Source organism: Manis pentadactyla, chromosome 3 (genome assembly GCF_030020395.1).
Source record: "Manis pentadactyla isolate mManPen7 chromosome 3, mManPen7.hap1, whole genome shotgun sequence".
NCBI classification, from domain to species: domain Eukaryota; kingdom Metazoa; phylum Chordata; class Mammalia; order Pholidota; family Manidae; genus Manis; species Manis pentadactyla.
The window spans coordinates 41,767,268-41,785,922 of NC_080021.1; the positions used below are offsets into that span (position 1 = coordinate 41,767,268).

The 18,655-nt window shown below is 38.7% G+C and overlaps 1 protein-coding gene across 3 annotated transcripts in view; it reads left to right on the forward strand.

Moving 5' to 3' along the window:
* The window catches only part of STK3 (serine/threonine kinase 3), a 354,002-nt gene extending 346,123 nt beyond the window's left edge, over positions 1–7,879 (forward strand). For all 3 annotated transcript variants that reach the window (XM_036875911.2, XM_036875929.2, XM_036875938.2), the window contains one exon: positions 6,522–7,879. In XM_036875911.2, the coding sequence (XP_036731806.1) occupies positions 6,522–6,680 (159 nt within the window). In that variant the 3' untranslated portion in view covers positions 6,681–7,879. The remainder of the gene's footprint in view (positions 1–6,521) is intronic.
* The last annotated feature ends 10,776 nt before the right edge of the window (positions 7,880–18,655 follow it).

The window sequence follows — 18,655 nt, forward strand, 5'->3', positions numbered from 1 at the left end:
TGGAATAAATTCCACTTGATCATGATGGATGATCTTTTTGATGTATTTTTAATTTAATCTGCTAATATTTTGTTAAGGATTTTTGCATCTATGTACATCAGAAACATTGGTGTATAATTTTCTTTTTTTGTGGTGTCTTTATCTGGTTTTGGTATTAGAGTGATGCTGGCCTCATGGAATGGGTTTGGAAGTATTCCCTCCTCTTCTGCTTTTTGGAAAACTTTAAGGAGGATGGATATTAGGTCTTCACTACATGTTTGATCAAATTCAGCAGTGAAGCCATCTGGACCAGGATTTTTGTTCTTAGGTAGTTTTTTGATTACCAGTTCAATTTCATTGCTGGAAATTTGTCTGTTCAGATTTTCTGTTTCTTCCTGGGTCAGTCTTGGAAGGTTGTATTTTTCTAGAAAGTTGTTCATCTCTTCTAGTCTATCCAATTTGTTAGCATATAATTTTTCATAGTATTCTCTAATAATTCTTTGTATTTTTGTGGTGTCCATAGTGATTTTTCCTTTATCATTTCTGATTCTGTTTATGTGTATAGACTCTCTTTTTTTCTTAATAAGTCTGGCTAGGGTTTTATTTTTTTTATTTTCTTGAAGAACCAGCTCCTGGTTTTATTGATTCTTTCTATTGTTTTATTCTTCTCCATTTTATCTATTTCTGCTCTAATCTTTATTATGTCTCTCCTTCTATGGACTTTGGGCCTCATTTGTTCTTCTTTTTCTGGTTTCATTAATTGTGAGTTTAGACTGTTCTTTTTGGATTGTTCTTCTTTCTTGAAGTAAGCCTGTTTTACAATATACTTCCTTCTTAGAACTGCCTTTGCTGCAGCCCACAGGTTTTGGGGTGTTGAGTTGTTGTTTTCATTTGTCTCCATATATCGCGTGATCTCTGTTTTTAATTGGTCATTGATCCTTTGATTATTTAGGAGCAATGTTGTTAAACCTCCATGTGTTTGTGGGCTTTTTCATTTTCTTTGCATAATTAATTTCTAGTTTCATACCTTTGTGATCTGAGAAGATGGTTGGCACAATTTCAATCCTTCTGAATTTACTGAGGCTCTTTTTGTGCCTAGTATGTGATCTAGTCTGGAAAAGATTCCATGTGCACTTCAGAAGAATGTGCACAGAGGGAAGTCCATCAGGCAATCATCAGAAACCTTACTGGCCAGAAGGGATTGGTCTAATATATTTAATACAATGAGACAGAAGGCCTCCAACCAAGAATACTCTACCCTGCAAGCTTGTCATTTAAATTTGAAGCAGGGATTAAACAATTTACAGATAAGTAAAAGTTGAGGGAATTTACCTCCCACAAACTGTCTCTACAGTGTATTTCAAAGGGACTTTTACAGATGGAAGTGCTCCTAAGGCTAAATAACTGTCACCAGAGAAAATAAGACCACAGTAAAGGAAGTAGACCAATTAGTTACTAAGCAAATGTAAAATTAAGTCAACTACCCACAAAGCCAGGGGATACACAAAGAGTACAGAATATGACACCTAATATATAAATAGTGGAGGAAGAAGAAAATGAAGGGAGAAAAAAAAAGAACATTTAGATTGTGTTTGAAATCGCATAATAAGCGAGTTAAGTTAGACTGTTAGATAGTAAAAAAAGCTGCCCTTGAACCTTTGGTAACCATCAGTCTAAAACCTGCAGTGGCAATAAGTACATATCTATTACTAGTCATCCTAAATGTTTATGCACTAAATGCTCCAATCAAAAGACAGAGTTATAGAATGGATAAAAAACAAGACCCATCTATAGGCTGCCTTCAAGAGACTCACTTCAAACCCAAAGACATACACAGACTAAAAGTGAAGGGATGGAAAAAGATATTTCATGCAATAATAGGGAGAACCACAGCCATGGCTCCTAAAGTTCTACTTTGTTCCACAGGCTCCTCTGCTTCCCAAGGATAAAAAAATTTTATCCAGTTTGTGAATCTTTTTACTACTAAAGCATTGAGCAGTACTGTTTTCCAAGAGATTGAAAAAGCTGCTTCTGCCACATTTTCTCAAATCATTTTCATGCTTGTGGGAGGCTTGATAGCTACAGAAATACAGAGTGCTAAAATATATTATTAGGGTTTAATCAGAAGTCAAACACAGAAGTTCATGTCTGTAAATCATACCTACACTATAAAAAGTGAAAAATTCTACCAGTCAACTTCACTTTTTTTTTGCCCAAACACCATAATCTAGATTATTTTGAACTCTACTGATATTTATGCTCTGTTAACAAAATGAGAGGAGCCTCTGACCACAAAGGCTAAGGTTTGGGGGTTTTCTGTAGGATACTGTAGATGATAACATCAGGGAGAAGACCTTGTCCTGGATAATCTTATCTTCAACAAGGGCTTCAATTAGAGTCTAAATGCTAATGATTCCCTAAGTCTGTAGCTCTGTCCTGAGCTCTAAAACTCCAGATTATAATCCTTATCTGATGTCTCCACCTTCAAACCTTGTTCATATCTCAAACTCAACAGGACTAAAAATCAATTTCATAAACTCCCCTACCTTATAAATGCTATTAGTCTCTATCCTATTATTACAGTAACTGTTGAAGTAACCTGCTCACAGTCATCTTATCTCCATTTATTTTCCATGTAGCAATCCACTTTCTCTACCTGCTATTGGAGATATTTTTCTAAAGAACATTCATACATGGAAATGTCATCAATTGTGCACAGTTATCTGGCATATCTTGCTTGTCTACAGAAAGTTTGTAGTACCATGCTTTTAAGGGCCTTAGCCATCTGGCCTCTGTTCTCCCTATTTCATTGCTTGATCCCCTCTTCCTATGGATCCTTCCCAGCAGTCAGCTGATGTCTCCAAAGATGCCAGGCATTTCTGTGCCCTCTACATTTCTGCTCGTGCTGTTAACCTTTTCTCCTGTCCGATTCCCCATCTTCTCAGCTTACTCATCCTTCAGTAAGTTATCTGCATGGACCTGTCTGGCCAGCTAGATTGCAAGCTCCTTCTAAAAGGGAGTGTCTTTATCATTTCTCTGTCTGTAGTACTTGGTCCATAGGGAATATTAATGTTTTAATAAATGAATCCTCTGATGTTCTCTGATGGATCTGAAAGCATAGCTATGTGTATCTTTTATGTAGAAGTCAAGATTCTGGTGACCTCAACTTTACACAGCTACAAATCTGAAATCAGATTAAAACAAACAAACAAGAAAAAACATTAGAAGGGTAACAAGCTTCAGCGTTAAAGCCATGCTCTGTCTTTTCTAAAATAACCTCAGGCTTTCTCTCAGAACCTATACATTCTTATTTAGTGTAACACCTTACAGAGTTGTTTAATTGCTTCTCTGGTTCCCGGTAGATGAACAAACCTGAAGCAGAGAAAGGAGAGTATGTGCCCATGGTGGCCATCACAAGGAGCCCATAGCTTTCCCTCGAGGGAAAACGAACCAGAAAGGAGATGGGAAACTAATACATAGCAGTAGTGATAGAAATTAATATGATTCATCATCAAGGAAAGGTGGTTTTAGGTCCTGTGTCCTCTGCTTTAGAAGGCAGTATATTCTGTGAAATACTTTATAAAGATTTAATGTTCAAAATAGTTGGAACAATTTTAACATTTAAAGAAATAAGATTTAGGTACTTCATGAATTTACTTATATGGAACACCTAATTACCTAATGATGCCAGGTAATGGTCCGCTAGTGTCACAGATCTGTTTTTCACAAATTTTACATATAGAAAATATAAAAGTCTATTAGAAGAGGAAAGATTTTCTACTAAGTAGCTTCTTCCCCTGAGTTCAGTCCATTATTACTACAATATTTATAAACTTGACAGTTTGCCCCAGTAAGGTAGTATAAGATATTTATGGAGTATCTTAATGCAAAATTGTTTGCTTTGTATGATGTCATTACTCCTAATCTTAGAGTAACCCCTTTCTTTGAGTCATTTTTCCTGCTTTCCTGTTCCTACCCACTTTCATCTTTAGCAGTATAGTTTAATAGTTTCTAGGTGTGTGTACAATCTCTAAAGTTTAAATATTTTTTGGAATATCTGGAGTAGTGATATGAGACTCATGCATATGAATCAATTATAAAATAATACATGACTCTAGTATCAAATACTTAATGTGTTGTTTAAATCATGAATGTTATATAGAAATTCAGATGTGGGAAGGATTACCATGGGCTGAAATGGAGACGAAATGGAACTGGATCCTAGGCATGTCTTTCTCAGGAAAGCATGGCTGCATATGGTCTTTATTGGCCCTTCGTCTTGCCACCGCCTGTTTATACAGTTCACAAAGTTTTGAGGTTCCCTGTTGGCTTATTCTTTATCCCCACCATGATTTGAACCATAGTAATCATACAACAGTACTTGGATTAAAATTTAATGAAGGTATGTAATACTATGCATTATATTATTTAAAATGAATATAACAAGCTAGTTCTTTTGGTGATGTGACAGCATATTTTATATACATACCAGAACTTCTTGTACACCAAAGCAAGTTGTTTTCACCTTTGCAGTCGCCATCCTGGGAACCCCTGCACTCTTTCCCGTAACACTGTCATTCCTGTATTTTTGGAACTCCTCTTTTGAATTTCCTTCAGTCTGTGACTCATCCTTTTCATTATCCTCAGTGGTGACACATCTTTTCAGTTGAGGATGGTTTTGGGTTTTGGAACCAAGAGTCACTTTAGGCCAGGTACAGTGAGTAAAGTAGAGGAACAAGCTTTTTGAAAAAGGCTATTTTTGGTTAAAATTCACATATGGCTATAAAACAATGAGAGTGTTTTCTGGCCGGGCTCATAAAATAACCAAAGACACCTCTCTTTTTAAAACAAGAAATAAGCTGGAAGTTTTAACATATTAAAACCAAATCTGTCTTAGTCTTCTATCATTTTCCTGCTCCACAGTGGATCGCGGCTCGCTGAAGTCCAAACCCTGCTTTGCCTGGCTCCCCTCCCACCCCCCACCCTTGGCCCATTGTTCTCTGGGTCCTTCATCCTTCCTCCTCAACAGGGCCTCCTCCCAGGGCCCTCCTCACTGCACCAAGGCAGCCTCCTTCTCAAGGACCAGTACAGTCCTTGTACTGCTCCCCAGAGAGAATTTTCTCTCCATGGAATTTATAATGAAGCTTCTCCCTTTTTGCTGGGACTCTGCTTAATAAAAACAAAAAATAACAGATGCTCTCTCCAGGAAAGTGTACATGTGAGCATGCAGAACTTTGCACATTAGAAGCTTATTCATGGGCTTAAGTGAAGGCCTCTCCCTATAATCTGTACCACATACAATAGGGTTTAATTGCATAGGGTCTTGGATCAGTCCCTAAATGTGTATAGTTGCTAATCTTACACTACCAAATAACTCAGAAGTTTCTTAAGCCAAAGAAATACTTGAGTACCTTTTTTCTTTCCTTAGAGTACCCACCAAGAGGCTGAGTATATAATAGCATTCTGTTAATCATAGTAAGGTTTAATAGATACTTTTAAACTACCTGCCTGCCACCATTGCTTTAAAAGTTTCTGAAGGAGATGAGAGTTTTAGATTTGTTTAATGTTAATAAGATAAAAGCCCAAGTGTTAGGTCATATATCTCAGGGCAGCTTAAGCCTATAAAACATCCCTAAAATATGTTTTTCAGAAGATAATCCATATCTTGCTGTTTGGACATAAAGATAATTACAGTAGAGCTCAGGATGCCTGTTACATAGAACAGATTTTATCCCCCATACACACAAGACATGAGGTCTCTCTCCTACTGTTACACAGAAAACCAGTAAAGGATGTGCTAGTGTTTTCCCCAGAAGCCAGTGTAATCAAACTAAGTCATTATAGGCAAAATATCATTTAGATGAATCATACCATTATTGTCAAGCTGTAATGTATACAGTGAAAATTTGACAGGCACTTCATTTTCAAATTGGCTCAGCCCATATCAGAACTTACACAGCACTGTTTATATTGTACGGGCTATTTTGAATCATAAATTTAAAACTCTATTTTATCAGAATGCTAGGGATAAAAGTATTCTAGATAATTCCATTTTCTGATTAACCAGTACTTAAGTTTTAAGCATTTGGTAAAATTCAGGACACATTGGTTAATTTAACCTGCATTTGATCTTGTCACATTCCTGGGTGATTTCCGCAAGTGTTCATAATTATCATAGTCCTCCATAGCTGGCGAGGATTTGAGAGATTAGAGTGACTATATCCAGAACATCTGTCTGTTTGTTGGAGGTGGTGGATTTGTCTGCCTTTTTAAAAAATACATTTTTTCATCAGCTAATTTTTTTCATTTGCTCTTTCCTAAAAGCAGAGTTTTTAATTGTCTTGTTGCAAATTACTTGGGGTTCTTCAAAGATGTGGTTTCTTGATTCTTCAGGGAAGCAATTCCTATTTTAATTGTTGAACCATATTTCAAAGATGATGTAAGGAGTTTGCTGAAATATTTGTGCTAAAGCTCATTAGACTTCAACCTATTGTAGATAATTTTACTCTATTAGTATCTTCACTTTTTTCCCCTATATCCAGTTAAAAAATCTAAGTTTAGAAGAATTACAGATGCGGTTAAAAGCGCTGGACCCCATGATGGAACGAGAAATAGAAGAGCTTCGTCAAAGATACACTGCAAAAAGACAACCCATTCTGGATGCAATGGATGCAAAGAAAAGAAGGCAGCAGAACTTCTGAGTCTGATTTTTTTCTGTTTCTTTAACTTTTCTGGAGACCAAGAAACCACTAAGAATTAGAGGAATATTCTGATCATTTTTTAATCCCTAAGATTTATGCTCTACAACTAGACAATAGTCAAAAACTGATGATGGTACATACCCAGAAATTCCCAAAAGGCAGAATTTACAACTGTATCCACTATGTTTTCATTCTTAAATGATGAAAACAACAGAAATGTGTTCTTTAGATCTGTCAGCTGCATACCAGCACTAAAACTATGTTATAAAACGAAGGCTGTGTTTAGAGACTTTGAAAATCCAAAACTGTTGTTTAATTGTACAGCACTGAAGGGCTTTATGTTACAGTATTCTTTATTGTTATCTAGTAGGCTATTTATTGTATCCCCTTAGGTAAACTTATTTATTTATGCTATTTCACTTTGTTTTGTCTTTAAGGACAAGATTGGGATAGCTTTGGTGAAGGTAAGGGCATGTTAATAGTTGATAATATGCAACCAAATTATACTTTAAGCAGGCAACTATGTGGTACATTCCTTTATTTCCAGGATAGTTTTCCAACAGAAGTAAAGCAATAATAGCAGTCCTACCCAAGTGGGCCAGGCATTTTTTATACTGAAGCAATAATTCCATTTTTACCTTCTGAAATTTTAATTTTTTTATTTGTGGTATTTGGTACAAACAATATATATTTAGGTCAGACAGTTATAATGTTTAAAACCAAAGAAATCAATGGAATCCTTGCACAAAAAAGTATGATAATTGTTTTAAAAGAAATAAATCTTTAAGACAAATGTAATTTGTTAATATTGTTTCATGTTTCATGTGTAGGTCTAATAGCTGAACTATATCAAATTGTAATCAGCTCATCAAATTTATTTCTGTGAGAATGTGCTCAATTGTCACAGGACTTTTTTTGTTGATTTCATTTATTTCCTGGGAATTGGTAAACATCATGTGCCTAATGATAATGAAATAGCAAAAGCATTTATACAGAACTGTGCAAGCCTTGGGGACTAAAATAAAAGCTAAAACTATTAAAAAGATACTCATTTTTAAGCTGAATGAACATTTGCATGATTGAACTGGGACCAGTCATTTCCTAAGCTACATATGGCCATGTTGATGGTGTTTGTTCTTCTGTGCGTTTAATTACTTTGTATAAATCATAAAGACAAATAAATTTTACTGTGCCACCTAGCACATTTCATCTCTACGTCATTTTTAAACTCATCACCTAGAATCTGTCTTTTCCAGGCAAGGAAGATAATAATTAATCATGACAGGATAGATCATGTAGTGATAACACTGCTGAAGCTTCAGTGGCTTGGGAATAACACAAGCCATTTCTCACTTGTGCCTCATGCCTGCCCTCAGTTGGCAAGATGCCCTGTTCCTGCCATTCACAGCCAGACACCCCACTGGTGGAGCCCTCACCGTCGGCAGCATTGGTGGTCGCCACAGCAAGGGAAGGAGCACTGACAAGTCGCACACTAGCTGAGCCAGCAGTGATGTGTCAGGGCAGCCACAGTCACATGACCACTCCTAATTTCAAGGGAGCAGGGAGGTGCAAGCTTATTTACCTGGAGGGGATAACAAGCTTATCTACCTGGAGGGGAAAGGAGGGAAATGCCAGCGAGTTCACTGCCAAGAAAGGTATATCATCTCTGGAAGCTCCTGTTCCTTTTTAAAATGGCATTTGTGCCCTAGGTAATGCCTTGAAGTAACACTGTCACTGCTCTGTTGAGTCCTTACAAACAGTAAATTGTGTAATTTGATATAAATTATAAGACTGTTTTAAATATTGAAACCTTAAATATTGAAAAATTTATAAAGGCTATTGGAAATGAAGACTAAATTTACAAAATGTGTTTCACTGCCTCTGTACTGGAGTCTGGGGCAATCAGATGAGTTGCTCAACTCGAACATTCGTCTCTTCTTTTTTCCTTTCTTAATTGTTTTTCTTTTCAGTAACCTAATACCTTGCCAGATTTGATGAAATCTAATGACTGATTTGCTATCATCCAAGAAAAACTACCTGCATGAAATAACAAGAAACCTATAAAGATTTCAGTCCAGTTGGCTAAATAACAAAATTTATGCAAATTAATTCAATGAGGCCTGTTAACCACTAATTCAGTCTCAACAAGGGTACTCCTTTTAATAGTAAATATTGAATTTTATAATTTGAATATTGTAATTTTTATGTAAATAGCCTTCATACCCTATTCTTATATTTATATCTTTTAAAAATACACACACATATTTAAAAGAAGAACAAAGGGCATTATTTTATTTTAGAAACTTTAAGCACCAGAACATTTCAGGATAACCTGTTTTAAAATTTTTCCTCTCTTCTCACACCACCCCATACCAGTCCAAGAAAAGGAACTTATGATAAGTTTTGAAAAATCAAAGAAAGCCATGAAAGAAACCTTCAAGTCAGTAAGTCTTGATTAATCATGATGCTTAGGAAAGAGAGTTTCTAGTTATTTTAATGAGTTTAAGAAGAAGCTTATTATTATTATTATTATTATTAGCCGCTTATTATTTGATGGCTGAGAACATTACAAAAATAGGTAAATGTACTTTCTGCCCACCCCCGTCCTTTAATACAGTATTGTTGTAAATGTAATTGAAGCTAACAAGTGAGGATTTAATCTTGCTGAAAAAGCCAGCATCATTGGATATATTTTCCTGTAGATGAGAGAGTTTTTCTTTGACTTAATAAACTTAGATGACTCATTTCTACAGATTTACAATACACTTAGCTTATTTTAGCATAGTTGTATGTTCATAATATGAGTTAATTTGGCCAAAGTAAATTGGAGAAGAAAATGTATTTATTTCAATGGATTTCAAAATAATAGCATCTATTATTTGGGGCACTTACTGTGTCAGACACGATGCTAAATAACTTAACATAAGTCACTTATATGCTTTTCTATTTCTTTCCTTTACTTATTTACTGAATCACATCCTTAAAGTTTAAAATCACTCTCTACTCACTAAAGGATATGTAGCTTCTGTAGCAGAAATTATATAATGCATTAATAAGATGTTTTTAAGTTAGTCACAGGAAATCTTTTCATATCACTGACACATTAGCATTCAGTAAGAATGCTATTTTTGTTTCCTATCCTGTATGTTAAAGATTAATGATTAAAATAAATCCTGAAAATACTAATAATACAACATTCTAAGTAGAATATCATTTTAAAAAATAATTGGAGTTACATTGCATTACTAACCTGTTATTAGGCACAAGTATTTAATTAGATATTTCATCAAAATTCTATTTAGAGTACTAGATAATTCATTTTTGGCCCCAAAGCCCAGGAATCTGAATTCTAGTGAGAGAACTATTTTTCTTTAGTTTTTGGACAATCTGATAAGATCTGGATCTAGGGTGTCTGTATACCTCAGTTAGGTAGTCTGATGCCACTCAGTGGTGGCTTGTCCTCAGCTTCTCCTGTTTCATATCCACACAAAACACCCACAACCTCAGCCAACCACTTCCCTGAGTCATGAAAAGACCCCAAGAGAGGAAAGCATATGATCAACTCAGTTGTTCCACCTATGTTGGAAAAATATCATTAGCCAGACTCCCAGTCTGTGCTCAGCTCATGCTGGACCATATCATTAGCCAGACTCCCTGGCACCATTTTTTTTTTTACTTGTTTAAGCTCCTTAAAATAAAATTCGGATTTTGGGTGTTACTCTTCTGTTTATAGAACTTTCCCTACCAACTTAAGAGTGAGTTCTGCCTCCTAGCATTCAAGACCTGCAACATGCCCCAACCAACGTGACTTCATCTTACATTATTGCTTTATTTGAGCCCTTTCTTCCACCAAACTCAAATGCTTCCAATCTCTATTATAATTATTTGGTTTATCTCATTACTGGATTTGTAGAGTTCCTGAAAGCAGAGATTTGGTATTTATCCATCTTGTGTCCCCACAGTGCTTACCAGGATATTAGATGTAATTGGTAATAAGTAGAGTTTCATTGAATGCAATTAGCTCAAACAACAAAATGTCATCATTAATCAATAGGTTGACCTCTCCTCTTACATCCAGGTAATCATGGTAACAACAATAATAATAACATCAACTCATTTTTGAGCATCTATTAAGCCATGTGCTTTTGATATATTATCTGAAACCTTCACAACAACAAGCATAGCTTTTTTTTCAGAAAAGAAAGAATTAGAGAAATTAAATGAGGTCACAAAAATAGTCAGTGCCAGCATGGAGCACATCTGTCTGTGTCCAAAATTTTTGCTTTTTCCACCACACCACATTGCCTAATAAACACAGGAGTTCTGGCTTTAGAGTGTTTCACAGGGTTGCTAAGTCCTTCTGATCTGTCTTAGAAGGAGAAGCTTTTTATTTAAAACAGGAGAGGGCAATTGTTTACTGATTTGTACCTTTTCTCCATTGCAATGGAATCCCCATTTTCTGAAATGACATCCTTTCTACATGTAATGGGAAAAAAGCAGGGTGTGTGTTCTTACGTTTCAAAGATGAGTTGCACAAGGGATTTTTTTCCTTCATTATTGGGATACTTGTGGAGTTCTTGTGCTTTGAAAGCTGGTTTTTTTTTGTAAACTGAAATGTGTTCTTTTCCTTACCAAAGTCTGTCTTTGAGTAGAGGAACATTAATCAGCAGAGTAGAAGGTACATGGCCTCAAGAAGCTGAATTACCTGGGTTCAATCCAAGCTCTTCTTCCTTTACACTTTGTTTCCCTGGGCAAGAATAACCAGCCAATCTGTGTTTCGATTTCTTAATCTGTAAAAATGCATCAGTTGTGAAAATCAAGTGTTCTAGTACATGTAAAATACTTAACAAAGTTCCTGGCATATGTCACATAGACAGTAGCTTAAAAAATAAACTTTTAACCCATTTCAGTTTAGTACATTGTCTTTGCAAGAATGAGGGAAAGGGCTCTTTCATTAGCCAGTGTGTTGTAACTTCTGAGGTGCAGAAAGAGTCTCCTAGAACCCAGGTGTGTCTTCCATTAAGGGTCTGGCCTACTCTCAGGTAGTGATTTGCACTAAGGAAAATCATATTCAATTTTTGAATGTATTTGTTTCTACCTAGAGCAAAGTAAGTTGTTAGGTTAAGCTAAGCTTTCCCCTCTCACCCCACTTTAAGACTGTCCTTTCTATTTTAGAGATAGTATGAAGGCCAACATTTATGGCCTCATTTGTGAAGACCCATCAGGAAATTTCAAATTATGCCCCTAAAGTGTTGTTTCATTAAGGTTTTAGCATTCTTGATCCTTAAAAATACGAAACATGTAATTGACTAGATTTCCCTATTTAATTTACTTTGGTCCCAGGAAACTCAAAATCAAATTTATAGGTAATAGGATTAAGGAGTTCTATGACCTACATACTTAACATTTTCCCAATACTCTATTTATAAAAACTGGAAGATTTTTAGAAAGGAAAAAAAAAGGACTATTTGGAAGTCTGATAGTAGATACTATATACTTAGAAAGGTCTGGTTCCCTATCATGCAATTTTTAAATTTTCTCATAGGGTTCTTGGGGAAGTAAAATATGGTAATGTGCGTGGAGGGGATTTGTTGTTCAGATTCTGCTCATAGAACCCTCTGGAATATTCCACAGGTGAGTATTGCCACCCATAGCGACAGGGATCTCTAGGGCACAAGGCTCCTGGAGACTAGGCTAACCCCTGCCTTCCTCTTTGAGGGGCCAAGATAGAGAACACCATAATGCCCCTGGCCCTCGCACCCCCAACCCTCAGCAACATGTTCACACCACATTTTCACAACAACTGATTTAGGCTGATCAGGCAGGCACCATACCTTCAGGCCTTGAGTCAGCCAACAGATAAGAATCCCTTAAAAAGTTGGTCTACCTATCGCTGTTTTCCTATTTTTATTGTTCTATTCATAAGCCACTTCATATTCTCAATGAAAAGAGAAGGATATGAAGAGAGAAAAAAAAAGAGAGCAAAGGGAAATTGGATTTTTTAGCATGATAGAAATAACGATTACAACCAAAAATTACAAAATAGTGTCATACCCCACATTTCCTCAGTAGGAAAACCAGTCTATTCCATTTTATGAGAGCACTTAAAGCCAATGAATTCTAAAACTTTTCTAGTAGAAAATTCAGTGCCTTCCTGTGTTTAAGCCAAGCAACTAATTGTTTTATAAGTTTTTTAGAATTTTCCAAGGTAAAATGTAATTAGTTGAGTGGAAGCTAAATAAAACCTGACACTAAAGCTAACAGCTTTTAAATATTCTCTTTCTAATGTTCCAGTGTATACAGAGCATGCTGGATGTGGGCAGTCCTGCAGCTGTGCAGTTTTTCAGCCTTCCCATTTATTCCATGGCAGCTTTCTTTCCTATTTAGAAAGAGAATATTCTTAGCAAAAATACTTAAATGAGAAGACATAATGCACTTGGAACAAAAGTCTATGATGTTAAAAAACAAGATGCACTGAGGAAACCTGAAATGTAGAACTGTTCCATTATTGATGAGTCAATGTGCAAATTCATGAGTTCATTCCTTGTTGACCTTTCATAAAGTCTATAGTTTGTTTTTTTTTAAAGCATACCAGCTGATGACCATGAATCAGTTTACAAAGTTAGAACGTGGTCTCTGAAAATTGTATCTGATATTAGGGCCTGATATTAGTGACTAATGAACATGGACCTTTAAAAGTTTCAGCAAGGCTTTCCAATTTTGAGGGTAAATTAATTGCTTTAACCAGTAAGTAGCGATTTGGAGTATGATTCAGTAATTAAGTGTGGCAGGCAATCACACGAGTCCCAAGCAGAATGTTTTGAAAGTTCTTAGTGCAAAGTGATCTCAATTTCACATAAATCTAATGGGGTGCTAGTTTTTAATTTTTGTTCAGCAAATCCCGATGTTTTGCCCAGTTCCCTGACATTTTTCCAAAGCAATGATACCAAATATGTACAATGTGTACAAGAGCATACAATATTTGTCTATGTAGGGTAACCATTTCTAACTGGGCTGAAAGGAAGCAACAGCTTCTGGCAGAAAAGGCCTATTCTTACTCTGTCCAATTTGAAACATTCATTTCTTTAGTTCTTAAGGTTGTTATAAAAAGGCAAGAGAGCTTACCTCTCTTACAAATAGGTACTCCTCAAAGGTAGGTGACTTTGAAGCTCTGCCACTGACTCGCTGCATGACCTTGGGTGAGTTACGCAGCCTCACCAGAAGTCCTACCTTATTTATCAGAGAACAAACTCTGAGAATTGTGAAAAGCAAATGAGACTAAAGTAAAGCACACAAAGTCCTTAGTACACTGCCTGGCACCCAGTGAGCTCTGGTGACGTGCACTTTTTTTACTCAACAAACATGTGGAGCACCAGCCACGTGCCAGCTTCTGTGCTAAGTGTGGAAATACAGAAACGAAGGCAACACGGTTCCTGTCCAAGAGCTGATGCTTACCACTGGGTGTCGGGCATCGCTGGCACACAGACACATGTCTGTGCTAAGTGTAATAAGAAAGGTACCAATGGAGTCCTACAGCAGCGGGATTTGAGGAAGGCTTCAATGAAGGGGTATTTGAACTGGCCATGAGGCTTGGGAAGGCAGGAGAAGAGAGGTGAGAAAGAATATTTGGTAATAACTTTCAGTGTCTAAGGAAGTTCATTACACAATGAATGCCTCTTGTGAACATGCATGAGAAAATGTAAAATTACAGTATCTGGATGATGTGATTCTAATAAATATCAGACAGTACTGGACTGTAAGATAAAAGTATTCATCAACTGATGAATGGGTAAATAAAATGTGGTATACCCATACCAGAGAATATGGGTCAGCACTAAATAAGGAATGAAATAATGGGTACAGGGGTTCTTTTTAGGGTGATAAAAATGTTCTAAAATTGATTGTGGTGATGGTTAACTAACTAAATATGTTAAAAACCACTGAATTGTAAACTTTAAAAAAATGAATATATTATATTTAGCTATGTTATAACCGTAAAACAAGGTTTTGAACTACAGGGGGGGCAGGGGGAGATAAAAGTATATCTACATCGTTACTCAGAACTATTCTTAGTACCTAGAAGTATCTCCAAGGGCACCACTGGAAAGCACACCATCAGTATTCAATTCAATATCAATATTCAGTCAGTATTCTCAGAATAAACTCAGAGATGACTTTTGCAGATTTGTCTTTTATGGTGATTTTGATGTTTGTCAACAGCATCACACTCAGTTCAGTAACACCTGTATGCTAATGGCTCATGAATTCCTTCCTTGAGCCCAGATTTCTTAAAACTCCATTCCCAGGCATTCTTAATGTCATGCACATAACTCATCAAGTTTAACATGACCAAACACTACTCCTTAACCCCTGCTCACTTTAATATCCTCATCTACAAAATGAGAATAAGAATAGAACTTATTTTACAGGGTTGCTGGGTAAATTCAATGCATGAATGCATGTCAAGCTCTCAAAACAGTCCTTAGTGTTCCTGCCCCAGGAATCTGGGCCTACGCTCTTCCCTACACCTCTCCTCACACTGTAAGTCCTAGCTCAGATGTCCCCTCTTCTCTGAAGCCAGGGAGGTGCCACAACATGTCCAGCATCTCACAGCTAGTGCACAGCAGACAAGTTCACGCTAGAAGTTCCTTCCCCACACCAGCACATGCCCCAGCAGCAGCGTTAGTGCCCCAGCCTGTGAACTGACAGGCCCAATAAGTGTGCAGACCACATTTTGCTCAGCTAACCACAAAGAAGATAGCTGTAAGTGAAGGGCTCATATTTAGTCTTCAGTTTTTGTTTTTTGCTGGAGGATCAGCAGTGAAACATTACTGTCAGGAGTGCTCGTCTGACCAGTGCAAAGCGATACTTGCATCCCCACAGTGGGCACAGCTGCCCTGAAGCCTAGCTCTGGGTCGTCGCTGTCGGAGCCCGCCCCAGAGGAGAGAGGTGCTTATATATTGATCCATTTTGGCGTTATTCACCGGAAAACTGGTTCATGCATTAGTGATTACTCAATGGGAACAGCTTGGCAGCCCTTCCTCAGTTCTGGAGCTCATTCCAAAATGCCCATTGCTGGGAGGCCGTCCCTTCCAATCTTGGTGGTGGCACTGCTGGACTGGCAGATCACAGGGCTCCAGCCTGGGAAGCTTTGCTAAGGCTGTCCATGCAGTGAAGCCCCGTTTCAGAGGCCTCCCAACCTTTGCTTCAGTTATGCAGCAGATCAAACCAACTCCCCAAGGACCTGTGATTTCTCTAGCCTCACTCCAACTAAGGGGTCCCTACCCCCACACTTGATGCCGGCCCCTTGGCCCATGGCTCACTTACCATTTGTTGGTGTTTACTCTGTGCCAGGCCTTGTGTTGAGCACTAGAGATAAACAGCCCTGTGCTCATGGAGCTTCCAATTAGGAGGGGATGACAGGCATCACCCAGTAAACAAAAGTGACAAATGATAGCAAGAGCTAAGGAGGAAAAGTATTGGATGCTGTGAGACATGCGTGTAGAAAACATCATTTAAATTGGGGGGAATGCAGAGAAAGCCTCTCTATGGCAGTAATGTCTATGTGAGCCCCGTAAAGCAGCTCTTTCCACCTCTCTTGCCTAAAGGGTAAGGCTGCCCCTCTCACTCACTCTCACATTCACAGACACACAGAGGCATAACCATACCCAGATACATACACACACCTGCACAGACACGCACATCTACACAGAGACCCAGATATGCATACAGGCTCACAGATACTGAGAAACATGCGCATGCACACAGGTGCTCATATGCACAGACACATACACATGTGTACAGCCCTCTGTGACAGTCCAGATCTGCCCTAGAGGGGTCATCTGAGGGGCCTTTTTGCCCAATGGCACACATGTGAAAGAATTTGGGTCTGAGGGCACGTGGAGAAGCCATTCCCACTGCACTCCCCACAGGACTTGGCACACGGCTTTGCACCCAGCTAAATGATGGCTCGTGGCGGGTTTAATTCTGTCTCTCGGTTTGTCTCCTGGGGTGTATGCCGGGGCCGTTGCCCCAGTCTCTGAATGTGTGACAGCAGCAGGTTCTCGTTGCCAGGCGTCAGGCTCATTACTGAAATATCAGCACAGACGAGTCCCTCAGCATCAGGACTTGGTAGTTCCAAAGCTTTGGCACACATTTACATAGTCCCATGGGAGCTGGGAGCTTAGGTAAACGAGAGGGTCAGTAGGATATTGTAGTTTGACTGACTGGAACGTTTATTTTCCTGACATGAGAGGGCGTCTTCAGAAATGGGGAGTCTCATCAGTAATCTCATGTTTTAAAAATGACAAACAGTAACATATTTAAATGTGCTCAAATCATTGGCTCCTAGGTTCCAGGTCAGAGTGAGGGCAGAGGAGAAGTGAGTGACTTCACCTGCCTGGAGGAAGAACCCAGACTTACTTCTGGGGCTCCATGGGTTCCCACCAGCACATCATTCCAAAAGCAGTTCTCAAATCTCAGATCTGTGAGAGGCATGAAGAACGCTGTGTGGCCTCTTGTCAGCAAGCAGTGGGGAAGCCTGGGGGTGCATTACGGTTCCCCTCCTCTCCTCCCACATGTTCCACAAAAAGAAACTCAGGCTGCAGCCCCATGATAGTTGCCTTTATAATGACTGACCCTGAACACAGTGGGTTACCATTCAGCTTCTCCCAGTAGAGTCAGCCCTGGCAGATGCACAGCATTTGCCAGAAAAATCGATACGAAGCTGACAGATCACAAGTGAGTCATGCCAGCTCTCCTCTTAGGAAATGGTTAGATGGGTGTCTGACTGATAACACCTCAGTTCTTTTCATAGTAGGTCTGAAAATAGCTCACAATTCTTTAAATGTCTGGAGATGTAGGCAGTGAAAAGAGTTTTGAGTGGAAAAAAACCTCCCTGAGAACCCCAATTCTGTTTGTACCACATTCCCCCCATCTGCTTGCCTCATACCACATCCCTGGATGTACAGAGAGGCTTCAGTGCTGGACAGACTCTCTTTGGGAGACTGTGAGTCTAGGACTCAGGATTGGCCACCCTTGGGCAGGTAGCGAGCCTGGTCTTCCAATATTCAGGCCCTTTGTTCTGGCCCTTGTTAAAAGCCTCATGGGTCCCTAGCACCTGCCCCTGGTTGCCCCATTTAAAGGCAACTCCTTCCTAAACAGACCATTTCTCTGCCTTAGATCTTTAATGGGCCCAGAACTTTTCATTTCCTCCACCTTGTCCCTTCATGTCTGTGGCTAGGTTTTGAGCATAGTACCAGCAGAGCCAGAGAAGTCACCTGTAGTAAAGATACAAATAAGGGGCCCACCCTTAAAGGCTTGATTTCATAGGTGGAGTGATGCCCAGGAATCTACATTGTTAAAAAGTTCCCCAGCTGATTCCAATGCATATTAAAGTGGCTGTAAAAATCTGTACTTATTAGGGGCCACAGCCATACTCTTTACATATATTTCCCTTACATTTAATGTAGTGCATGGCAATTGCCCAACTGTCAGGAAATGATAGCTATAGAAAGTAAACGGCTAACTAAATGGAGAGGATTCAAACATGACTGAAATTCCAACCTGAGCAGCTGAAAGCACTGTGGCTGTATTATCAGAAATGAGGGAGAAAGCAGCAGGAGAGCAGTCTTGGAGTGAAGGTGGTAAGCCCAGCTCCAGACATGGTGACTCCCAGATGTACATGGGTAATGTGCATGGGCCTCAGGTGACGTGGGGCCAGGCAAGGAGACATGCAAATCATTGGCACCCTTGTTGAGGCTACAGTGGGTGAAGAGCACTGCAGGCTGCTAAGGACAGAAGTTTGGGAGAAATGCATGATGATAAGAGGCAGGAGCATGAAGACCCAGAGGGCTGTGAGAGGGAGAGGCAGAGCCCATGGGAGGGCCAGCAGTGGGCTATGTCCAAAGAACTTAAATGTGCAGAAAGCTTAGGGTTTGGTCTATGGGGTCAAAGAATTAGGGGGAGCTTGAGAA